General features: G+C 36.0%; 1 protein-coding gene across 1 annotated transcript; it reads left to right on the forward strand.

The window, feature by feature from the left end:
- The first annotated feature begins 1,657 nt into the window (after positions 1–1,657).
- PI15 (peptidase inhibitor 15) lies at positions 1,658–24,548 on the forward strand. Its single transcript, XM_060128300.1, has 5 exons — positions 1,658–1,930; positions 19,838–19,956; positions 20,826–20,958; positions 21,080–21,195; positions 24,413–24,548. The coding sequence occupies exons 1-5, from the start codon at positions 1,658–1,660 to the stop codon at positions 24,546–24,548; spliced, it is 777 nt and encodes a 258-aa protein (XP_059984283.1).
- Positions 24,549–27,290: the final 2,742 nt, after the last annotated feature.

Consider the following 27,290-nt stretch of genomic DNA (forward strand, 5'->3'; position numbering starts at 1 on the left):
AGTCACATTCTTGGCTCTTGTCTTGCCAGACACAGGTTTTGCTCCAATGGCATCTTTCTAGGAAGGCACTTCTGACGGTTGACAGCTGCAGCTGCTGCTGTGACATTCTTCATCGCCTCGGAGCTGTGCCCTCCAATATGCTTCCTGAGAGGCTGGGCTACTCTTTGCTTAAAATTTCAACTCTATGCTTCTAAACCTGAAACAGATGTTATCTTGGCTGCTGTCATTTGTCATAAGCTTCTCTATTTGCATTCTATACAAGGCAGGTAAAAGGCAGGTAATTTGCTGCCTCTCTGTAGAGAAAGGAAAAAAAGGAGAGAGAGTGAAACAAGAGAAAGAGATAAAGAGAGACTAAATATGAAAATTAGAGGAATAAAGCCACATGGAGACAGAAAGTGCAACCACTTGAGCATCTATTATCCCAATATCATATGCTATAGTTTGACTACTACTGATTTGCTTGGCATCTCTTTTGAATCATATTTGTGGCCACCCAGATTAACTATGTGAGCTGATCTTTTGAGTTAATATCAGCTTGCTCTTTTCAGCTCCCATGTCATTTACTGTCTTAAAAAAAAAAATGTACTGCTTGTTACTCAACCTTCTGTGTTTTCAAAAACTCACAGTCCCTTTTTTTTTCTCCTTTTTTTGTATGGGAACCAGGAACTAGAAGGCATTAAATGAGGAAAATTAACCAGTCACAGAAAAGGTGGAAGCTCAGAGCAAAAAGGGTTTGTCTTTTATGGTTTGTACTTTGTAAGCTGTGGGTGTGACTCAATTTCCTCACCACCCACATAAAAAGGTTGCCACCCAATCACTGTTTTTTCTATCCAAAACCCCTCCCCTTTGATTTTGGCTAAGAGAGACCCTAAGAAAGACTGCCCTTTCTGGACGTTGCAGACTGTGACATATAAAAGCTGTTAGCTGCTCCTGTAGCCAGCAGCACTCAAACCTTGCAGAGTTTTGCTCTGAGAGTTTGTAATAAGACACACTCCTCTTACAAGAGTTCATGCTACAACCTAGCAAAGAACTTTAAATTTTTGGAAGAATACTATATTCATTTTGGCATTGTGCAGAGGTAAGCTATTTAGCTCAACAAGTTTATTTTGCATGCATTGCTTTTAAAGTAGCTCACATTTTTATTTTTTTAGAAATGAGATTGGATTATTATAACTTTTTTTTTTCTATCTGTTCTATTACTTGGTGTCCATATATGTCTGGGGGACATTATCTGCACATTCTCTGTTATTACCTGTGATGCATTTTTCCTTTTCACTCTCAAGATGAATTTCAATTCCTAAAGATTTCCCTCTGAAAATAAATATGCAGTAATGCATTCTGTGGCTCAGGCGTTTGGGGTAAATGGCTCACATTCATTTTAGGGTTAGTAGCCATGCTGTTTATTTTTCTCTAGCTATAGGAAGTTCCTCTTAGGGGACTGCTTCATAACACCAAGTAAAATGTATAGAGACCACTACAGGTTGTCTTCTAGGCTTGAGTTCAGCATTTGCTTGGATTTTTTGAAGAAAGTCAAGTCAAGCAATGATTTTGTAAATTCATACCCTCTGGCCCTATTTTTTTTTTCCTTTCATAGACCCTAACTCTACCTTTCTGCTTTAAGGCAAACTCTGTGGCCTCTCCCTCTCCACCTCTCAAAATGATAGCAATCTCTGCCATCAGCAGTGCACTCCTGCTCTCCCTTCTCTGTGAAGCAAGTGCCGTCATCTTACTCAATTCCACTGACTCATCCCCGCCAACCAATAATTTCACTGATATTGAAGCAGCTCTAAAAGCACAACTAGATTCTGCGGACATCCCCAAAGCCAGGCGGAAGCGCTACATTTCGCAGAATGACATGATCGCCATTCTTGATTATCATAACCAAGTTCGGGGCAAAGTGTTCCCACCAGCAGCAAACATGGAATATATGGTAAGAGAACCTTGTTTTCTTTGAATTCTGAGTGAGGACGCTTTACTTAAATTGTACATTAGGAGAATCTAAAGAATTCATATGTTAAGGGATATGGGGTTTTTTACACCTTTTAACTTAAGGAATGTTCTTAAGTGCCTGGTAAACTTAAGTACTGTTCCATCATATAATTAAAAGGGAGGAAAGGGATCTAATATTTTTGTGTGAGTTCCATAACCATTAATGAATCAGGTCTTATATAAGAAAGAGGTAAAGAGTGGGGTGTGATGACTGATCACATTTGGAAGGTCCACTTAAAAAAAAATTCACATGGAACTTTTTCTGTGCTTTGTTTATCTAATAGTCATATTTATCAGCTAAAATATTTTTTGAAAATGATTTTTTTAAATTATACGTTTCATGTGCATGAATTATTCTCTGGATAGGTATCTCTTCCCTTTCTTGGACAAAGCTCTTCCTGACACTAATCTATTTGTATTCTCAGAGAACATGCTGACTTTTTCCTTCTTGTGATTTAATGCTTTGTCGTTCAGATAACAGTGAAGTCAGCACATTTGCACACTGTTCCAACTTGCCATGAACACATTCTTTGCTCTCTCTTAAAAATAAAAAATAGGCTCTCTGTGTTTAAATCATTTTACTTGGAAAGTTTTTTTAAAAAGTTGGTATTAAAAGGATAGATGTCTTTTTAAAGTTTCTTTGTTTTTGGTTTTGAATTTATACAAGGTTATGGTTTAACTTCCAGCACCTTCCAAGAGCACAGCTTGGAGCCTGTTTAAGGCAATGAAGACCACCAGTATGGTATTTCTAAGTTGGGGTGGGTATGGCAGTACCACTAACAACACTCTGTAAGTGCTGACCTAAAATTTGGGGGTTTCTGTCAGATTCTAAATGTATCTATTTTATTTAAATAAGCTTTTAAAGTTTGACTAATTGTAGAAATTAGTGTCACAGAAAAATACAGACTTGCCAAATGTAAGAGAGTCATGGTTCATAGAAGTACAATTTAGACTCTATGAAAATGCATTTTTCTAGGATTTTTAAATGAAAGTGGAAAAGAAGATGTCATCAGTCCTGGTGTATGAGGGGCAATATAGTCTCATGATTAAGAATATGTAGTCTGGAATCTAAATGTTTGGGTTCAAACCCCAGTCCTGGAATATAAGCTGAGTGAATTCATTAACCTAATTGTGTTTTATTTTCATCATCTCTAATATGAGGATAAAGGTAGTATCTGCCATATGGGGTTGTTATGAGGAATGTATGGAGTTGAGAACTAGAACAATTAGACCAGAGCCTACAGAAAAATAATGTTCAATAAACATTAGTTTTTATGGGTTTCTGTGAGCTTACTGTGAAAGTGCCCAGTGAAAACCTGTTCAAGATCTAAAAATAGGAACAATTACTCACATTGAACAGGTGTTTCTAGAAGGTGATGCCCAGGTATAGAAAGGAGAGGAACAAACATGTTTTCAAACATCATGCATTATGAGAGAAATATGCATAAGATTCTATGTGAGCTCAAAAAGGTATGCTATCCAGACTGCAGGTTTAGGGAATACTTTCTGGCGGCAATCACATAGCTATGCAGACTAAGGCAAGGATCAAGACAAATGAACCGGCTTTGGAGAGGACTTCATGTGGGGTGAAATCCTAACTCTGCTGTGTACTTTGTGGCCTTGTGCAAGTTACTTAATATGCATAAGACTCTACTTCCTTCTCTGTGAAATGGGAACAATAATTTATATGATAACCAATCAATATATAATGCAATTTATTATTTCAATAATATTGAGGGAAGAGGGATCATCATGAATAATATGTGGGGTACAACACAGTAGAAATATATTTTAAAAAGCCACATTTTTCTAGTTATACTTTTCCCCACTGATCAAGAATTAATTCATTCCACATGCATTTATTAAATTGTTTCTATGTGCCAAGGACTTGGCTAATTGTTTCCACAGATGATCTCATTTGATAGCTCAGTCTCCCTGTGAGGTTAAGATTTCGATCCTCATTTTACCAATGAAATCACTTAGACACAAAGAAGTTAATGACTAAGTGAAGGTGGTTTGGATAATGAATGGTATCATTGGAATTAGAGTTAAGGTCTGTGTAATTTCAAAGCCTATGCTTGTATTGGGGAGCATCTTTTCATTCTCTAGACCGAGCAAATACTACATTGGGGGAAACTGCTGGAGATGTCAGGATATCACTGTTTCCTTCTTTGCAATGCCAGCTGAAATCATATAGTTTTCATATTCTATTTGTCATTCCTTTCTTATTATTTGCTTTTCAAATATGGGAGCTACTACATAATAATTTATTTTGTAAGAACCAGATACAGTGCTTGTTATATAGTAAATGCTTTATAAATCCTTCTTCACTTAGTAAAGTTAACGAGAAACAGCAGTCAGAATATTAAGCTCTATAAAGTAACACTGTCTCAAATTATCATGTAAATACTGCATACACTTCATCACACATGTATCTATTCACTTAATATTTATGGAGCATTTACTATATGTTAGGTACTATTCTAAGCACCTAGGATAAATTCATGAATAAAATAGACAGTCCTTGGCCTCCTGGGTGGGCAATCAGGCAATAAACAAGATAAATAAATTACATAGTATGTTAGAAGGTGATAAGGTTATGAAGAAAAATAAAGCAGGTTGAGGCTGGGACATTTAATAGTGTGGTCAGAGAAGGGCTCCCTGAGATGTCCTGGAGGAAGGTGAGGCAGTAAGCCACACTGACAGATGAGGGAAGACCATTCCAGACAGAGGGAAGAGAGTGGGCAAACTCCCTGAGGTGGGGGGAGAGGAACAGATTACTTCAGTTAGAAAAATGTGCTCAATTTAGTGAAATCCTGTCTCTGTGAGTAAATTGACTAACTGAAATAATTGGATCCCTCATGCAGACTCAGAGAAACTTTGAGAGAAATAAAATCTAACAGGTCAGAGCAGGAATGTCAGTGACTTTAACCTCCAGGCCAGGTGAAAAATACAGATCTCAGTTGAACACTGTTACTTTTATTTTAATTTGTTTAACATTGCTTTGGACTGTGAACAATTCGAAAGTGAGTTCAATTCCTAACTTCAAATATGGACCTCAAAAGCTTAGGACACTTACCTCAGTATGGCTACCAGCCCTGTGTTCAAACTGTCCCCATCAGTGGGTGATATCACTATGGGAGCCTCATAGAAAATGGTCTTCAGCTCAGGGCTCTTTCTATTTTTTTTTAATTAATTCTTATTGGAGTACGGTTGCTTTACAATGTTGTGTTAGCCTCCACTGCACAACAAAATGAAGCAGCCATGCACATACAGATATCCCCTCCCTTTTGGACTTCCCTCCCATTTAGGTCACCACAGTGCATTAGGTAGAGTTCCCTGTGCTATATGGTATGTTCCCATCAGTTGTCTATTTTATACATAGTATCAATAATATATATGTATCAATCCCAGTCTCCCAATTCCTCCCACCCCACCCCTTTCCCCCTTGGTATCAGGGCTGTTTCTAATTGCATCAGCCTGATTTGCAATCCCCTTCATTCACAACTTTACTCTCTGAGCCTCTTCCCATGCCATTTCCTCACCTTCTCATGTCTCCTCCTTAACTTATTCCAATATTTATAATCCTACCCTTCAAGTTTTATGTAAGAATGTTGTGTCCTTCACTGATGTTTCTTACATTCACAGTCATATTTGATTTCTCCTTCTTTTGAACCACTGTAGCCTATTATGTTTATCACACTGCTCTTATTAAAATCAGACTCAATTTACAGTTATTTGTATATTTCTTGCAATCTTCCTAATTTTAAGCTTTCAGGGTGCTCAGTCTATGTTTATTCACCTTTGTATAACTATTTTCTTGGGAAATTTCTTGTGTATAGACAGTAATCAACCATTATTTGGTGAATTTGAAATCCCTATGAATTGTTACATGTTTATAACTTGAATCAATTTTGATATTATTATTTATATTTAAAGTTCGCTTATCATTTATAATAACATTTTATCCTGTGCACCTAAAATATGAAAGAAGTTTTTCAAAGTTCTAAAAAGCAAAAAGCCCCTTAAAATTAAATGATTTTATCCTCTTTAAGTACTTGGTTATGCTAGTGTATGCTTGAGTAAATTAAGTGGACACAATTTGAACACTAGAGTGTTGACATTCATATTTTAGTGTATAATATCTTCTTTGGGTATACTGGCCATGATTTTCCAAACACTGTATCCTTTCAAAAAATAATAATATAGATAGAGCTTAAGATATGCAAGTCAAACTCTTGGCTTCTGTTCTACGATTAGTTTTTTGACAAATTTCCATAGCTCCTTGGACACCAGCTGTTTTTCATTCTTCCTAAGGGCAACTTAAACCGTGACTCTAAACCACAGACCACACTAGTTTCTTAGAATAAGAATCATTCCCTAAAAGAATGAAATTACAAGACTCATACATGGAGTAAAATTTGTAAGATATTTCTTGAATTTAAGGCAATTGAATAAATTAATTTAAAAAATTTGAAGTCCTTCTGTAAGAGGATGAGATCCAAAGATAACAGAAATCTTTGTATTTAAACTGTAAACAAAACAGGAAAAACAAGCAGGAAAAAAAAAACCTTAGGCACATAATTCAGTATAAGACGCTGCTGTGTAAGACTGATGTAATAAAAGAGTACAGACCAAAATACCATGGAGAAATAAAAGAAAGAAGAGGTAATCTCTAGTTGGCAAAATCATGGAAGGCTGCTTAGAGGAAGGGTATATGAGATAGATGCTCAGGAAAGGGTAGGATTGGATGTTATAGTAGGTAAAGCAATGAATGAACAAAATCGCCAGGAGAGAAAAAGCATAACACATTCGCCATGTTTTCAAGGATTTTGAGAAAAGATTGAGGATCACTTAATACAAGAGCCATTAGGGAGGCCACAGAGGTTTTAGAGCAGGGTCAGAGGTGCATATGAGAAAGATGGCACTATCAATTGATGGAGTTTAGATTGGCTGTGAAGGTGACCCAAGAGGTGGCAACCACTGAATCAGCAGGGCCTTTTTTTTTTTTTTTTTTGCCATACGCGGGCCTCTCCCTGTTGTGGCCTCTCCTGTTGCGGAGCACAGGTTCAGCGGCCACGGCTCACGGGCCCAGCCGCTCCGCGGCATGTGGGATCTTCCCGGACCGGGGCATGAACCCGCGTCCCCTGCATCGGCAGGCAGACTCTCAACCACTGTGCCACCAGGGAAGCCCAACAGGGCCATTCTTTTAGTCAAAGGTGAGGAGGAACTGGACACCTATACCTACCACAGTGACAGGTATGAACAGTTAATGGAAGTAGTTCATGAGAACACATGGTAGCCATCTTCATAAATGGTAGAGAATGATGGAAAGACAGGTAGGGGACAGTGTGAAGATAATGATAGATATGAACTGAACAACTTAAAAGTGAAAAAAAAATGTGTAATGTAATTTCAAGAAGCCAAAATAGCTGTATTGATAATATGCCCTATTTCATTTGTTTGGTGCCTGCAAATATTATTTGCAGAGCTAAGGGAATCAGTCTCCTATACTCTTCTGGAAAAGAGAAAAATACTAGTTACCAAGTCACAGCAGGTAGTAAAGTTACAGAAAGCATGACTCAAATGAATGAATGGAGAATAGATTAATCCGTCCTCAGAAATAGCCAGTAAAGTATTTGCCTACAGTAATTTATGTCTTGAGAATAAGGAAAAATTTGGATTTTGTTTATTTGGGCTTTGTGTGTAAGAGAATGTAGATAGTGTAAAAGACGTTTTTTTTAAAATTATTCATAGTTGACAAAACACTTGTGATGTCTATCCTTATCGTTGTTTTAAATGAAACCATATACTGGACCAGATGGCACCTTTCCTCTCATTTGGGAAGGATAACTCAATTTTCTTCTTATGAGAAATTTGATGTGTCTAACTTAAATTTTTTCAATGAATGCTTTTATGACCACTAGAAAGCCTCCTGAGAACATTGCCAGCCAGCAGGGAACTGAGAAAGATTGCTGACAGGAAGGCATTTCTCCAGCTCATTTGGAACTCCACATTCCTGTTCTCCTACATGTAGAACCTTTTAAGTGTCTTGGCTTCAAATGGAGACTGGGCACATTTTGTATGAATTTTCTTCCAAGGTGCATGTTGCATAGTATTAGTTACTTAGTATTGCTTATATATGAATGTTTAGCTCTCCACTTATGGAGCCAGCTGAAAGTAAGGACATTTTGTTTATGATTGTTTTGAGTACAGGCTCTAAGATGTGCAAATGTAAAAACATTAACATGATATGATTCAGAACCTCACCATCAGTTGGTAGAAGGAAGAGCTTTGAATCACACATAGGCTACATATATATCGACCATATTTCCTAGTATTCAACACTGCTTTTTTGGTGGCAAATTATATTTGACCATATGCAATGGTACAGAAAATTTTATTATATTCCTGCTGACTATTTATAGAACCTAGCATCATATCTGTCCCACAGAGAACACTCAGTAACAATCTATGGAACAACTGAATGAAGTCTTTTAACCTTTGCTGGGCATTCCATGTAAAGAGCACATGGCTATGGTGCTCAGGTGGGCAGGGGTCACTCAGTATTCAATCACTCATTCCACAGTATTTATTCCTGTGCCTGGCATTGTGCTGAGGGGTTCAGCAGGGAGCAAAAAGACATTTCTTGATAGAAAGTACTGTGAATGGACGAGTAAGTGGGCAAAGCAGTGAGCTGTGTGCTAAAGTAGAATAAATACAGGTGCTGTGGGATCCCATGGGGCATATCTGGCCCAGACTTGGACTGGGGGTAGAGACGCAAGGAAGGCTTCCAAAAGGAAATGATTTCAGATATTAAATATGAAAAATAAATAAAAGTTATACAGGCAGGAGTTGGAAAGAGGGAATCTGTGGTAGGTGGGGAAGGGTGTTTTGGGAAGGTGCATGGTACCTTGAAGGCATAGATGAAATTCAGTGTGGCTTGGATGTAGAGGATAAAAGAAAAAGTGATGTTTGATGAGGCTGGGAAGGCAAGCAGAAACTTGTTTGAGTTTTATTCTAAGATTAAGGGAAGTGGTTGAAGGTTTTAAGTTGTGTAATTAATTTGCCTTCAGAAGGGTCATTCTGGCTACGGGTTGAGAAAGGGATTGGAGACAGGCAGAAGTAACGGCACAGTCAAGAGACGGTTATAATAGCCTGGGCGAGAGATAATTGAAGCCTCAATGACATTTAAGGACATAGGGATGTGACAAAATGAATTTGGGGATCAAATCAGTATGTGTAAGTGATTTATATGAAGAAGTGGCATAAGGATTTATATGATGGAGAAGCCAAGGAGGATGCCTCCATCTTTGACTAGGACAATTGGGCTTCCCTGAGTTGGAGAACACAAAATAAAGTGCAGGTTTCTGGTAGTCATTAAGTAGCTGAAGGTTTATCATCCAGGGTACACATCTACAGAGATTGAAAAAAGTAGCTAGTGTGTGGGAGGGAACATTCTTCCAATACAAAGAATTTTGGTTGGGAATATTTTGGTAATCAGAATGGACCACTTTACATAATGGGGGTAGGGTAGTGTCATGGAGACAGCATGGATGCATGATTTTATGTCTGGGAATCTACTCAAGAATTTTTGCAAGAAAGTTTCATGTATCTTTTAAGAATATATATATATATTTTTTAGAATCAGTGCTGAGACTTAAGTTAACATGACTCCAAATCTATTTCAGGGGGCTAGATAGCACCAGGTCCATCTAGTCTTCTGACACACTCAGGATAAGGTTTTTCTGGAAACTAATCAAAGGACTTCAGAAAAATCGAAGTTGACTAGTCTGGCTGGTGTCCTGAATTTAGTATATCTGAAAACCATTTAATAGTCAGTCAATGGCCATTAAATGGTTATGAACTTGAGATGTTTAATTGTCTATGAGAATTTCTGAAGAATGGCTTGGAAAGAAGGCAGGGAAGATAAAGACTAACAGCTTAAAATGGTCAAGAGAAATGTTTGGCATAAAATACATCATGGACTGAGGTTTGGAGGGGTATGATTTGAATGTTCCCAGTCTATGTTACCCATAGAGTCTAAAATCAGGTACCAAGCATTTTTTTGACACAAATATGGAAGAATGCTGCCAAAGTTGTGTGTTTAGACTAAACTTCATGACTCTTAAAATTTCACATCACATACTCCAAACTGAAAGAGTCCAGGAATGTTGCTTAAGGGCACAATATTTTTTTACCCTACAAAGTGCATCAAATTCACATTTCATAATTTCATTAAATATGAACATTCTACCAAATCTGTCTCTGCATTCCAGTGAGATCATGTTTTCAGCAAGCAGTAGGTAGGCGGAAAGGCATTTGAATTCTTCTAAGTGGGCAACAGCAAGGTACGGGGTTTGCATGTGTCTCACAAGATAGTTTAACAATCGAGAAGTCAGTTTTTAGCTGATTGTAACACTGAGTTGGTGAAAAAAATTAACCACACATGAAAATGTCTTCTTGGCATATAACTACAGTATTAAATGATAGCTGGTGGGTATTAATTTCCCGGGAAAGGAGAACTGTTGCTAGAATCTATCAACAAATGGTCTTTAAATTTAAAGATAAAACATATGTTAAAGAGGGATTTAAGGAGGGGAATTAATAGGTTTTAAAACTTCTGAAATGTTCTCTAATTTTTATCTTCCACTGTCTGATGTTATGTTGCCAAGAAGCAAGGTCCTTGTTATCTATACACAGTTCTGTTTCTGATTAGTTTGTTGCTTCAGGGTTTATGTTTTCACTTTCTCTGATTGCCTGCTAAGTTGAGATTAAAGCTTGATTGTGTCTCAAACTTCAGGCTGCCAGATAAGGTGATCAAAAGTGCACCTCTCATTACCTCTCACTTTAGGCATCTTTCTAGTTCACAGACACCACCACTCTTCCAGTGCCTGATCTTCCAATAATAATAGCGTTTACCATTCTGTACACCCTGCCGTGCTAGAGCTGTGCTAAATTCTCTTCAATCACTATCTTGCCTAACCTTCACAACAGTCTCGTGAGATGGGGACAGTTTTCCTCATTTAGAGACAGGAAATTTGAAGTTTGGAGAGCGTAAGTTGCTTCCCCCAGGTCCCAGAGTAAGTAAATCAAAATGATGAGAAAGCAGTTCTGTATGACAACAGAGCCCATGCTTTGAAAGACTACAATACACACTCCCCTCCATGAGTTCATCTCCTGCTCTTGAGCCCGCTCCACATGCATTTTTATCTGAGGACATCGCTGAATATTAGAAAGTGTTTCTTCATATGGAATCAAATCTTGCTTCCTGTACTCTTTCTAACCTTGGCAACCACATAGGAAAACTCTGTATTACGATAGTGTTTCAAGCCTTTGAAGCCTGTGAGCATCTATGCCTTAAACCTTTGTCCCCCAGTCTCCCAGCTCTTTCTAAGCCTCCAGCCCTTTTGTGTGAAATACCTGTACACACCACCTCTTGCAACCAGAGTATGGCCAGCGTAAGGAAGGTGGCATGAAGATATTTGCTTTCTGAAAATCTTGGAAAAGGTAAGAAGTTGTGCCATTAAGGGAATGGAAAATCAAGTCCCTCCCCACCCCCCATGCTACCTCTTACATTACACATACACACAGGAATAAATTCACTATTTATTTGGTAGTGCGTTAATTGCCTGTCTCTTTCCTAAACTGTAAAGCAGAGTCTATGTCAGTCTTGCTGACTGTTGAATTCCCAGTACCCAATACTGTGCAGCCCTCCCAATAAGTGGTCAATTACTAGCTGCCTAGATTAACGAATTATCTAGGATTCTATTGGTTGATCTGGAAATTTGCATTTCTTGCATTTTCCATTGTTGATAACAAAACAGCAGTCCCCAGCTGGTAAGTTTGGTGTAAGGAGATTTGGGGCCAAGACAGTTCCAGGGTCACTCTTTCTTGCCACCATCCTTGTGTATTAAGATCACACATCTACATAAGCGTAATGGTGACAATGATACCTCCCATCAGAGTTCATAAACTGTAGGCCCATTAACCATTCCAATTAGTAGTCATGTTTAATTTGCTCTGCAAGTGTTGAACTGTAGAGAATTTTACATTTAAAAGGCTATTTGGCAACATGTAGAAGTGGATACATTTCACATATACATCAGGATTTCTAGATTATCCTGAAAAGTTTTAAGGTTTAGAGACATTGTGCCCACTTCCTGCTTGTCAGCAATTGTTTAAAAAGGAAGAGCCTCTTTGGGTGGGGAAAAATTCACTCATTTCCAAGTCTCTCTCTCTCTCTCTCTCTCTCTCTCTTTCATATAACTGTCCGGATGTCATGCAGCAGTTGCATTTTGTCATCTTACACCCAATACTCATTTTCATTACTAGACCAACCCCCAACCCAATCAGTTGAGTTTGATTATATTTAAATAGCACTTTGGTATTTTCAAAGCACTTGACTGAGGTATAGATTGAGCCATGCATAGATTAAAGCACTGAAATTTTTTTTCCTTTATTTCCTAATCACCAATCCTGTTTAAATAATCTTACCTCAAATTCTGAATATTTTTCTTTTATCCATGCCTTCCTTAATTTATATATTAAGGCTTTATATGTAGGAAACACTCCCTCAGCTAGGAGTCTTTTTCAATAATCCAGATAACAAATGATGGTGGCTTCACTCAAGGTGGTGGTAATAATAGTGATGATCAGTGGGTATATTCTGGATAGACAGGATTTTGATGGCAGGATCGACAAGATTTGCTGATAGAGCATATAATGATTATTAAGCAAAGAAAGAGTAAAGATGGCTATGGACTCTCTGGCTTGAGCAACTACAAAAGCAATTGGTAAACTTTTTCTGTAAAGGACCAGATGGCAAATACGTTTAGCTTTGCAGACCTTGTGGTCCGTGCTGCCACTGTAACACAGAAACAGCTATAGATAACATATAAGTAGGCAATGGGATAGATCTGGTGACCCCTGAACCAGAAGAAAAAGGGTAATGTCATCCACTGATGGGAGGAAGACTGTAGGAGTAGCTGGTTAGAGGGTAGGGAGTGGCGGTAGGGTTGTGAATACTGGAACTCAATTTTGGACTTGTTAAGTAGAGGTTTAAAGTGGATAGGTGGATAAATCAGTCTGGAATTCAGTGGAGAGGTCTATAGATATAATTTGGAAGAGTACCACCAGCTTATAAATAGTATTTCAATGTGTGAGACTGGATGTGGTTACCTAGGCAGTGAATTGATGAAACAGAAGAGAGAGAGGGAGAGAGAGAGAGACAGACAGACAGACAGACAGAGACGTGGCTTCAGCCCTGGGAACCCTCCAGCATGCACAGGTTAGGGAGATGAGGAAGAATCAGCAAACATATGGAAGAAAACAAGGCAGCAGCCAGAGAAAAACAAGGCAAGGGTGAGGTCATGAAACCAGGGGGTGGAAGTGGGTCCAGGAGGAGCAAGTGGTCAGGCATTCTAAAAGCTGCTGATAGAACAAATAACATGGTGACCAGGAAATGACCATTTATGATATTGATGTGAGCAATTTGGGTAGAGTGGAGGTAGCGGGGGGAACCTGCCTGGGGTGGGCTCAAGAGTAGAAGAAAAACTGAAAATTCTCTGTTAAGACAACACTCAAATTTCATTTTAAAAGGAAGAAGAGGAATGGTGCATTGGAAGACGAAGATGAAAAGGGGTCAAGAGAAGTCCTTTTGTGTTTGTTTTTAAGAATTTTATGCTGCTGGCAATGATCCAGTTCAGAATACCTCTAAAAAAAAAGTATACTTTTACATCTTGTTTTCATAGAAATTTACCTTTCCCACCTACATAAAAGGTAGCACTCATCCTACCTGAGGAAAGTCTTCACTATTTTCATTTAAACATTTAAAAAATGCTTAGGACCCCACGTTGATACTTTGTGGTATAATGTGGTCCCATATTTATGGTCATTTTTGAGGCTTGAGGGAATTTTTTTTAAATCAAGTTCCTTAACTAGTTCTTTTTAAAAGTATAATTGGTTTAATATCATTTAATTAATCCAATTATCGCCCCCAATTTCCCATGGGAAATCCTTTTCTCTTCCTGTGCCGCACCCCCCCCCCCCAGTCTTACCAAAGCCCATTCTTCCCTCCTGTCTGGTTTAACACTGGGTCATATATTCAGCTCTCAGTTTCCTTTATTGGCACTTCACAAGCATTTCCACTGAAAGGGAATAAACCCCAATTTCAAAACAAAACCACAACCATGCCCATGAAGTGTTTTTTAAAAGCTTCTGGCAGCCCTCAGGGAAAATAATTTTGTCATCACTTAGTATCTTTTTAATGGCTCTTTCTCACTTCTATAAGTCAGCACTGCTTTCCCAATCTAACCCAGAAAAAGAACAAAGAGCCCCAGCTGAGTTATTTTTAAAAGCCAAAAACTTGTCTATCTAAACTGCCTTTACTTTTTATCTAAATATATGAGAAATGACCACATGTCAGTCCAAGAAAATAAGTGTCTATACGACGTGCCATACTGTTTCCAATGTCATTGCTATCAGAGTATCCATGACAATAACCAATTTAGAAATGTGTCTTCAAAAACTCAGTGTGATAACTTTATTTTTTAGTATTTTATGTCTTTGAAGATGGTTTCCACGTGCAGAACAGATTTTTTAAGAGGTCATTTTCAAATTTAATATTTCTTGTTCTCCTCTAATTTAGCTTCATTTACATATATTTTTGTTCTATTCAGAAATCTAGCAAGTTTGGCAATCACATTTGTTTAATGTTTGTTACTACTTACAAATCTAATTAATTTAAATTTTAAGCTGCATTTATAGATTTAACATATTTGACCTTTAGTACTTCAACTGGCTTATTGAAAATAATTTCCATATATTTAAATGTCTTAAAAGCCTAAGCAACACAGTGACTCTTAAGTTCTAAATTTTGCAATACTGTTTAAAAATTGTAACAAGATTTTCTTAAAATTTTTAACTTAAAACCACAAATATAAATAATTATTGATATATTTTATGTTGAAATTACAAGGCTAACGTATTGCTTTAATAACGTGTTGCCATATTCTCTGAACCACTATAAATATTAATAACATCAAATATGTACAGGTTCGTTACCTAGAAATATTTATCCTTTTTAACACCTTATATTTAATTCTTTCAAACACGTCTACCTTTAATTCTTATGTTTGGAATTAAAAGATGTTACCCACTTGAAACAAAACAGTATGTCATATCAAACAATGTTGGGGATATATTCTCAAGTAATTTTCAGGGTTGCCTTTCAGTTGGTCTACATTTCTTATTGTCCGGAGATAGTGACTGGGGTTTAAGAAGGCAGTTTCGGATGTCCCAGTGCCCACTGTGTTGTGGGTAACAAAACTTAAGGAAATGGCTGATAAAACCACCTCATCTTTGGGCTGGATCATATCACTCTCTAATTCTTCAATTTACGGAAGTCAGTGATTTTCTCCCATGCTGAGACATTCTTTGACTCAATTTTGTATTTCTTTGGCTTAACCTCTGAAGACCTCTGGACTTGAGGTCTTTTCATTCTTTTCATATGCCTCCTATCTCTTGGAGCCACACTCTTCTAGCTATTGAAATGACATCAGTTTGAATTCTGGATGCTTCTCATGGCTTAATCAGACTATGTGGTTTCCACAGACAAGGTGCTAAATTTGTTGATAAGCAGAGTAGTTCATGGTAAACATTTTAGTCCAGAGCTAAATCAATCAGTTTACAAGCTGACCAACTAAATGGCTCGTAACAGCAAAGAATGGAAGAAAATGCCATGGATATATAGGCTTCTGCGCGCTCTGACACCGTTTTAAGCCATCTTCACTTTGTGAGTTATCTAATCATAATATCTAACTTCTACTAGCTCCTGTAAATGTTTTTTTGTCTCCATGCATCATTTTCTTAATTTTTGCCTAATTTTTAGAAGGCATGATATTTTAAGTGTTCACAACTCAGTTATCTGTGAAAGTATTTTATCCATTTAGAGGGACAAGAACTAGAAATACAGAATTTGAGGCTAGCTGCATAAAAGCTGAATAAATATAAGGTGTTTAGCTTTTCTAACAAATGATCATAATATGTTGCATATTTGCTAGTCATTCCATAGAATGTTAAGTAAGTACACACCTGTGACCTTTTTTCTTTTGCTGTATTTGTAGGGTATGATACTAAACTTATTTCAAATAAATATCACGGGTGTTCAGCAAAATTCAGCAGATAGATTATCCACCAAGCATCCAGAAATGTATATATTAGTCAAATGCTTAGGTGATTACAACTTCATTCCCTAAATTTGTATAAGTTGTTAGAATTCTTTCACATGGTTAAACTGGCAACATTCATCACAATTTAGAGCTTCTGGATAAGAAAGAAGCTATCCTTATTTGCTGTTTTCAACCCTGAAAGACCTCTCATCATATTAATAGATTGAAATACCACTGTGGATTAAAGGGATACATCACTCACCCATATTCTCCTGGGAGTTGTAACCAGTGGAGAAAGACGGAGACAGCAAATACAGTAGATATGCAATTCGTAAATTTCAGAGCAGGATCTTCCCCTCTTTACAGGATGGGTGTGAGTCCTGCCTGGGGACAAACAGGCAAGAAAGAGCACAGGATTTTCTGACTTCTTCTGCAGTAGGCATCAGAGAGACAGTTGGTATGTCTCCCATGGGAAGGCAAAATGATCCCACTCTCTGTGTGGGACCCGGCCAGTGCTGCCAGGGTCTCCAGCATCTTCCTTCAGGGACAGGCAGAAATCCCTCCCATCAGTTTCCTAAAAGCAAACATGAAGAGATGAAAAAAAGTGGTCATCTCTCCTCCCTCACAACTATCATCTCAAAAATTTTAATTATGATATCTGTACATAGAAACACCTAAAAATGTAGGCAACGGTAATGCTAAATACATGGTCTTCCTATCAAAATCCTTTATAATAATTTAAAAATGGTGCTCATGTAAGATATTTTTCAGGCATGAACTCTTTGGTTTATCTCTTTGACATACACAATACGTTTTAAGTATATGAGTAAGCATATAGAATTATATATGCTAAGTTACCTTAAATTTGTTAACTGCCTTAAATATTTTAAATTATTTTGTGAAGAATCTAGGTTTCCTCTTTCTGTGGTATGGAAAAGGCTAGAACTGAACAAGTCACAGGTCAATATAACAGATCTTCCTGATTCTGATGCTGGAGTTACTCAGGGATACTAAATCATGAAATGCTGAAGAGGAAAGGGACCCTAGAGATGAGTTAACTGGGAGACAGAATAATTAACATGTCCTCAGTCACAGATGATCTTAGCAGTAGGCTTAGGGTTAGAATACAGGATATTTTATTTTCTTTTTCAGTATTATTTGTGCCATGCAGTGCTGATATTTCAGAACAAGACTATAAGAAAGACTGTTTTTAGAAAGATTATATAAAAACACAGAAAAGCCGTGTTTTTAGCAGTTACTGTTCTGAGTGCACACCACTTCAATACGTTAATAATATTTAGATGTATTTTTTTCCCCAAGTGACTACAGTTAGCTCAGAGACATAATTTGTTGATGCTATTCCGTCTAAAATTCATTTGTGATCTAATGGTAATATTTTGCATTTTGGTGAACTGAAATCCATATTTTATAAATCCATATTTCATTAAAAATATCAGAAGAATAAATACCAGATGAATCCATTATTAGCCAAACAAAATGCTTTTAAAAGTTAATTTCCATTCTAGAATACCATGATTTTCATTGCAAATTTATTTTGGTTCACTGATATTTCTGCACAGAATTTTTACAAACAAAAGGAGAGGTTTGAAGTAATAATTCATAAAACATATCAAATGATTATTTTACAGAGCTAAGTGTGAAAGAATAATACAAAGTATTTTTTATAACTGTAAAAAAGCATGATATCAATTCAAAGGAGAAGACAAATACATAAAGAGACACTAACTTTTAAAATATTATAGAATATTTTCCATTTATATACTGTATTTAACACTGATTACTTAATTATTAAAAGGGTATTATGTAATGTTTTGCCACATTTAATTAATCCACAAAATGGGCAGATTATATTCTGGATAATTAAGGAAAGTGTATTTTATTATAGCTTTTTGAATGATCTTTCTTTTTACACAGACAGTGGAGATATGGCCACTGTCACCATAGAATTACTCCAGATCCTTTCTTGATAATTCTGATTTCATGTAATTTTGTGAGTGAATTTATTTTAATGTAATTCTAGATAGATTTATGTAAGATGACTTTGTTTTTCTAATTTAAGACAACTTCTAAGTGGCTAACAAATCTTTTTTCAGGGTGGGTGCCATGGCCTTCTAGGGTAAAAATGTCTCTGAAGGGTTCATCAATTTTTTTTCCTATTTTATTTCAAAGTTACTAAATTAATTTCCTTTCACTTAAATACACTGTTACATTAAGTAAATCTATGTTTCTAGCTCATAACAATTAAAAGTTCTAATATTATTATTACTATCAAATATTCAAATGATATAAAGTATCATTTATATCATATTATAATTTAATATAGTTTGACACTTAAAAGTTGGAATAAATGCAAATCAAAATCACAATGAGACATCATCTCACACCTGTTAGAATGACTATTGTCAAAAAGTCAAGAAATAACAAGTGTTGGTGAGGATGTGGGGAAAAGGGAACCTTGGGCACTGTTGGTGGGAATGTAAATTGGTGCAGCCACTATGGAAAACAGTATAGAGTATCCTCAAAAAATTAAAACAGAACTACCATATGATATAGCAATTCCACTTCTGGGTATTAGTCTGGAAATTAAAATACTAACTCAAAAAGATACCTTCACCCCAATGTTCATAACAGCACTATTTACAATAGCCAAGATATGGAAGCAGCCTAATTGTCCATCAACAAATAAGTAGATAAATGGAATATTATTCAGCCATAATAAACAAGGAAATCTTGCCATTTGTGACAACATGCATGGAACTTAAGGGCATTATGGTAAGTGAAATAAGTCAGAAAGAGACAAATAACTTATGATCTCATATATACGTGGAATCTAAAAACAACAACAAAAACAATACTGAACTCAGAGATCTAGAGAGCAGATAGGTGGCTGCCAGAGGTTGGGGGGTGGGGTGTGTGAAATATGTGAAGGTGGTTAAAAGGTACAGACTTTCAGTTATAAAATAAATCCTGAGGATGTAATATACAGCATGGTGACTGTAGTTAATAATACTGTATTGTACATTTGAGTGCTGCTAAGAGAATACATCTTAAAAGTTCTCTTCACAAGAAAGGAAATTTGTAACTGTGTGTGGTGACGGATGTTAACTAGACTTATTGTGGTGATCATTTCACAATATATATGTTCATAAAAATCATTAAGTTGTACACCTGAAACTAATATTGTTATATATCAATTATATCTCAATTAAAAAGTTGGATTATGAGACATTGTTAATTTTGGTACATTGATTTGAATAAATTTGATCTCATTAATTTTTAAGATATATCAATAGCATGGCTGCTTTTTGCTGTGAATAAACTCCAGGGAAATCAATTGACTTTGGTGGATTCAAACTTCAGTGGTCAATATGAGGTATCTCCAAGTTACATCTGGATACGATATTTTTGTTAACCTATCCTTTACCAAAATTTATGTCTGGACTTTGGGTCTAGATGGCCCTGTAAAAACAATAAAGATTTCTGAGGAATAACAATATTGCACTGTAGAACTTTGAATAACAATGGTCTAAATTTGCTTTCTTCTAGTCAGGAAGCAGAATTGAAAGAACTTAGGAAATAGTACTGCCATTTCTTTTCTCTTTTTGTTTGTTACTAGCAAACCCAGTAAAGCTGAAGGTTTTTTTTCACTTTCACAGGTCTGGGATGAAAATCTTGCAAAATCTGCAGAGGCTTGGGCAGCTACTTGCATTTGGGACCATGGGCCTTCTTACTTATTGAGATTTTTGGGTCAAAATCTATCTGTACGAACGGGAAGGTAGGAAGTAGTTTCACTGATACTGTTTATCCATGCAACTTTATTGCTTATGGACTCCAAGGGTTAGTGACACCAATTTCAAGTAATATCTGCAAGAGGGCTCACTATGTGTCAGGCACTGATGCTTGGCCTATGACTGTTTTAGATGTCTTCAAGGATTATTTAATTTTTTAAAAGGGCCTAGAAAAACCAGTTTTCCCTTTCACCCTTGGAACGCCCTCCCTTAGCCTGTATTCTACCCTTATCTCACAGAATCTTTGAAAGGATCAGGCTGTATCCTGTATCCTATCTCTTCTACTTCAGAAAAATCCCTTCATGGTGGCAGAAGCCATTATTGTGTATGCAACCTTCCCATGTTTGCATATACCTGTACCTGTGTGTGTTGTACAAATTCAATATATTTACACATATATGTATATATAAATAGGCACACGTATGTATATGCAAGTATATGCAACAATGGATAAAGCTGTTCCCAGTAATAGGATAATTTTTCTACCACTGTGGAATGTCATCATCCAATATTCCAAAGACTCATTCTCTTCCACATAGGGGAGGAAAATCAGGTGGTAAAACAAGATAAAGATGATAATTCCTGAAAGATTTGCATTTCTCTTTTTGAAACAACCAGACACATACTTAGACAAATACAGGATCACTTGCTCCAGTCCTGGGCATTTTCATGTTTGGCTCTACTTGGAGGAATAGAGGATTCTACTAGGTGATGATGGTAATTGTGAGGGGTGGGTATGTTCTTGATTTATCATGAATAATCTGCAAAAGGACCAATTAACTTATAATTTAATGTGAGTCCACTATATATTGCCACTACTGTACTCTAAGTTCTCATTGTGTTTCTTGATATCTAGATATCGCTCTATTCTCCAGTTGGTCAAGCCATGGTATGATGAAGTGAAAGATTATGCTTTTCCGTATCCCCAGGATTGCAATCCCAGATGTCCTATGAGATGTTTTGGCCCCATGTGCACACATTATACACAGGTTATTTTAATTGTTTTGTTCATTTTTGATTCATACTTTTAAAAAATGCTCTTACTATTTTGGTGAACATGAATTTTCTTAGCTCCAACTTCAATAACAGTATATCGATTTACTTTCTCAGATGGTTTGGGCCACTTCCAATCGAATAGGATGTGCAATTCATACTTGTCAAAACATGAATGTTTGGGGAGCTGTATGGCGCCGTGCAGTTTATTTGGTATGCAACTATGCCCCAAAGTAAGTATCCAGTTGGATTCTACTTCTTGGAATCTTTAATGATGGTAAATATCTTCAGTCTGATAGATATTTTTAACAGGTAAATAATATGAGTAAGACTTAACTAACAAGCACTAATCCTCAAATCTTCCATCTTCTTGTATACCTGAAAAGTTATAAGCTGAAAGGTTTCTTTTCACAAGGATTCTAGATTAAAATTGCAGGCAAGACTATTTGTGATTTGGAGAGTCACTAAATTCTCCTTACCATCTTTCTTTAGGCATGGTAATTATAAAATAAACATACGCTTTTAGGCTTTTGATAGCTATATAAAAGGCATCAGGAAAGGATCTTCTAGGGAATTTATCAACACCACAGTATTCTCATCAATCAGTACTAGAATGTTGGCTTAGCTTTTTCACTAGGAAAGCAAAACAAGCCCTTCTTCTTTCTTTTAAGAGTAAAATTACAATCACAGTTTACTTTTTCCATAGATGGTTAAGGAGGCATTCAGAATCAGAAGGGAAAATTTAAATGCCATGACTTCTTTTTAATGAAAGCTTTGCCGTGATTTCAATTTCAGTACAAAAAATATTCAGTAATTTCTTCTTATGGCGTACATAAAAAGGTATTGTGAAAATTGATCAAAGATTATAAAATAGGCTCACATTTATGAACATTCTTTATAATATGAGGATAAATAAGCATTTGTTAACATCTGATAAAATGCCTTTTTGATAACAATGACTCTTCGGATAAAATGTTCCAGTATTTATACATGAGTCTGTTCTCATTTGGAATAAATACTAAAATGTACAAAGGATTTATGACACTCCTGGTGTCTTCCAAAGTAAGTCCCAAACAAAGATTTTCTCCAGCTTTGCCAGTATGGGGAGGGAATGAGAAAATGTTTCACAAATAACTGCATTACTCATTTATATGGTAGTATGCCAGTGGCAGTGTTTTTGCAAAGTTAGAAAAATAGCAATTTTCCCGATGGTCCCCTCTCCACAGTTATTAGAATAGTAAGATTTGGAAAGTAAAATGTGGCTGCATTATGATAAGCATTAAAACTGCATTTGTTTGATATTTTCAGTTTTATACTGTATATTTTCCCATTAAGACTTTAACCCTTCTTTCTGACATAAATAGGCCAAGTAGTACTCAAATAGTGAAAGAGGTTTTTTTATAACATTCATTTAACTATTCTGTTTTTGGCCAATGATTGGAATTTTGTAATACTATTGATGAGATGTCTGATTGTTTTATAAGTCTGAGAGTTTAAGCTATTGTGTTAGTATGCTATATTTGCTGTGATAGAGAACCATTCTTCTGAAACCTAGGCAATGAAGAAAGTTTTAAAATCCTGACTGATAGTTGACTATGTTTCTTCCAATCCCAGTATGAATTTATCTCAAGTATAACTGTTTTTCAGGGGCAAAATAAAACAGAGAAGGAAAGGGGTTGGGGAGGGGGGAGACAGAGACAGAGACAGAGATAGAGAGAGAGAGAGAGAGAGAAATGAGAGCATGAGAATGAATTGAATTAGATGAAATAGAATAAAAATTAGAAGGAAAAATAGTATGTTTATCAACTGACTGATCTACTACTGAATACAATTATCTTCCATTCGTATAAAAGTTTGTAATATAATATATAATAATTTTTATATAATAAAATTGTATTTCTAAGTTAACATTACCAAAAATATGTGCTGTGTAATTTCTAAAAGCTACGTAGAATAAGTTGAAAAATATGAAATTAAAATACCACAGGCTGGGATCATATATTTTTATAGGTTTGGGTAAAGATATAGAGGGAAATAAGATTATGACTATAGAATGGGAGAGATTAGGATAAAGGAGTGAGCTGCACTCTTGAGGGATGGACCTCCTTGAATGTTCATAAGCAAACATGTAACATTACCAAAATTATGCTTGAGGAAGCTTCTCTGGAAGGCAGGGTGTAGAATAAGCTAGATAGAGGTGGGCAGCCTTGTAATCTCATCTCATTTTGTAATATGAATAATCAGCATATTTTTCATTTTACAGACAACTTTTCCTTTACAGATATTTTATAGATAAAAACGTGACTTTTCAACTGACTGAATAAGGATATGTTCATGTCTGGTAGATGCACTGTATGAGTCACCTGCTTGGTCTTATTTAGGTCTCAAAGATGAGACCCACTTGTTTCATATTTTAGCCTTTACACTGTTGTCTTATCTTCAACCTTGACTTTTTACTATCTACAACCAAATTTTCTCCTGACCATTCAATTTCCTTCACATCACTGGCTGTATAGTACTGTAGTCACTAATCACCATGCTACTGAGAATACATTCATTGCCTCCTTCCTCACAGCTAAAAGAGCTTAATAACATAAGGCATTGTGGCTGTTTTTAACTATCCTAAATGGTGAATTTGGTGTACCACTATAATCATGGCCATAATTACAGATGAAGAAAAATATTGATAACACATAATAATTCAGTTAAATAGGTTCAGCATTATCAAAAAACTAATAGTATTACTAAAAATTATAACTATGAGTTTACATATGGGAAAATATTTTGGAATCACCTTTAATGGCTGCTTCTGTGAGCCATTATTCTCTTACTGAGTTTTCCGTTATCTCATCTTATGAATACTGAGAATCTAAACTATTTTTTCAACTTGAGGAAGAAATCCTTTGAACACTTAAAACCTATTTTTTATGCTTGTAACAACTTCTTGCTCATTTCACCGTTTCTAAGCATCCCAGAATTACATGTATATATCTTTATATATATAATGGACATGTATATATCTATATCTGTATATACTTTACTATCTTTATAATAATATTAGCATGAGTTTTTTAAGAAGTAAGTTTAAGTGGACACAGCCCATGTGCTCTAGAAGGCTGCTGCAGGAACGAGGCAGCTGTGGTGAGTGGATAGAGCATCAAGCCTGGTGTCGGATGACTAATAATGTCACCATGCATTGTAGTGCCTCACTTCTTATCTGTAAATTAACATAATATTAATTTACTCAGAAAGAAAACATTTTAAAAGTAAGATATACAGAACAAGTTACTGTAGAAATAAGAAATGGTTATAACTTTTAGTGCTTTTCTAAAACGACAGACTTCTAAAAATATCATCACATGTCAACACGTGATCTTGTGCTTAAGGACAATCAGATTTTAAAGAATGGGCAAGTAGCACTAATGCTCTCTTTTTCTTTTTTTTTTCAAGGGGCAACTGGATTGGAGAAGCACCATATAAAGTAGGGGTACCATGTTCAGCTTGCCCTCCCAGTTACGGGGGGTCTTGTACTGACAATCTTTGTTTTGCAGGAGTAACGTCAAACTACCTATACTGGTTTAAATAAGCTTGTCTTTTCCTCCAGGAAATATAATGGTTTCTGGGAATCATAGGCATATATATATATTGAGTTTTGCACATATTATACATATTTTACCATAATCTTGTTTTCCTTTTATTATTCATTGTATAAATTAGTGTTTGTCTATTATGTTTGTTTAATCCTTGGAGGTAAACAAAGCATCCATTTCTGTTTTCTGACCTCTAAGCCTAAATTAAAATATTGTGTATGTAGTATTGACATAGTTGATGCATCCAATTCCAAAACTTGTTTTCCAAAGGAATTATGTTCTTAAGGAATAGAATATATATTTGGCCTATAATGTATGTGTGTGTATATACACACACACAGCTGATATAACACATAGATAATAATATGATTTTGTAGTTAACTAGAGGGAAATTTTAAAAAATCCTATTCTAAAATGTATGTGAGGTGGTGGGCCATCTTCAGCACCCACTTCTATAGTGCCCCAAAAGTGATAATTTGCAAAATAACACTCAGTAATATCTGGATATAATAATTTAATTAAGCAACCACAGATTTCATTCTGGAGATATTTTATCTTACTTGGGTTCACCAAAAGATACTCTTGACTTATGTAAGGTTCAAATCATGCCTTTTGCTTAATCTCTTTTATTGAATCTTGTGTTCAGTGGTTACGATGGGCAAGGCACTCTGATAGTTATGTTCTGATCATGCAAAGATAATATGATTCCTGACTTCAAGAAGCTCACAAAAATATTCAGGAAATAATGCCACCTAATTATATTGCTGTAAAATTATTATTTTTTAACAGATTTATTTTCCATGTAATTTTGAGGAAGTGAGTGCAACAATGTTCACATGTAGGTGGAATAGGTGATAGGCCACACTGTGTAATATGTAAGGCTTCTGATTAGCATGAAAATGTAGCTATAGCGTCTGGAACTAAATGAGGCAGGGAAAAATTAACAACTGCCTAGGGATTACTGGGTGAGAGTAAATAGTTGTGATTTTGGAAGGCAGAAAGCAAGACCTAAGTAAACTGAGAAGGTCCAAGAGAAATGAGCTTCAGGTATGAAGCTTCAGGTATGAGCTTCAGGTATGAGCTTCAGGTATGAAAAGTCACAGGTAACCACCTTTTAACCACCTTCACATATTTCACATATTTCGCAGAAATAGGGTTACTGCACACACACACACACACACACACACAGACAGGTGGAGAGCTTCTGAAGGGCATATACTGAAGGTCTAGTGTAACTTGAAGCCTTTCAGCAGGAGGTGAGGGATGTCAGAAAGAAACATTGTAGGTGTCAAGGATACCTCCAGCTCTCCATTGCTTTGCCCATCCTTACTTGGTGAGAATCAATCTAATCACCATGGTCCTTGAGCATCATGTGCAAGTTCCCATGTGCACACCACAGACAGTTATGATTTTGTTAAAGGGGCCTCTTCAGATGATTTTCTAAGGACTAATTTCTAAATTTTATTCCCATATCTAAGTAGAAGAATAATTTTCAGTTCTCCATTAAGTTTGGTGGAAATCAAATCAAAGTCACTATGAAAATTTCACTCATGTGACTTTGAAAATGCTTATTTCCAAATCAGGGAATCACTTTCCGAGAGGAGAATTCAACACATGGGTCAAGACACTTAACACATTACATTTCAAGTGTGCATGCATTTGTGTGTGTGTGTGTGTGCGTGTGTGTGTGTATATTTCAGGTTATGCAATGCTTCAACAGGGTCACAGAATAAGTAAACACGGTTAGTTCCAGAGTACAAATAACAGAAGAAAACTACTTGTTTAAAACTCCCTACACGTTTGCAATTTCTTAGGGTAGACGCGCTGAAAGGTGACAGGTAGTTAATTAAATCCAATGGTGGAAACATCCACCATCTGAAGTTCAGGTTTACATGATGACAAACAATTGGCCTGATTCCTTTTACGAACTGAATCTGACCAAATGTTTTCATATCATACTACTTTGCTTTTGTGGGGACATATACTTTATTAAAACTAAAAATTTTGGAGACTAAAATGAAAAATAGAAATAACAGTAAGAATCAGGCCCCAATTCAACTTTTAGCTAACATATATATCGGCAGTTGAAGAGAAAGCTCATTAGCGCTATATTCATTTGATTTATCTAGAAAATATTTCCTTCCTTGAGTTTGCTAAACTAGTCCTACTGAAGTAGGAAAAGTACTATTAAACCAGAAAAGGTTACTATCAGTTCCAGTTCTGTTGCTGGTTTACTTGTGTAGCTTCGTTTCTCAAGTCTCAAAAAGTATAATGATATTTTGTCACGTGAAGGTAAGGTTACCATAGTAACAGAAATGTATGAATATTAAAATTAGCATTCATGTTGTGAGACTTTTATTTGAGATAAAATTATTTGAGCTCCCCTTTGGCAGAAATTCTGTCTTATCTTTGTATTTATACCAGCTTCTTATATAGTGGCTGTAATGTAATAAATGTTTACATGAATGGGTTTTTAGAATTAACTAAAAAGTCCAGAATTGCAAGGATTTAGAGGAACCCCACCTTCCCACATTTCATTAAGTCAAAAATGTCTTAAATACAAAGCTTTGAGTGCATCAACAATCCAGATAAATCATCAAACATATCAGATTATGACTGTGGTTCACACACTCATAACTTGTACACAACAGTCCTTTCCAAATCACAACTAGAACTGTAAGTTTATTTATAACTTAACAACTCAGCTGAAAATATAACGGGTATATTTGTTATTCTAT

The sequence above is a fragment of the Lagenorhynchus albirostris genome, chromosome 17 (genome assembly GCF_949774975.1).
Source record: "Lagenorhynchus albirostris chromosome 17, mLagAlb1.1, whole genome shotgun sequence".
Taxonomy (NCBI): Eukaryota; Metazoa; Chordata; class Mammalia; order Artiodactyla; family Delphinidae; genus Lagenorhynchus; species Lagenorhynchus albirostris.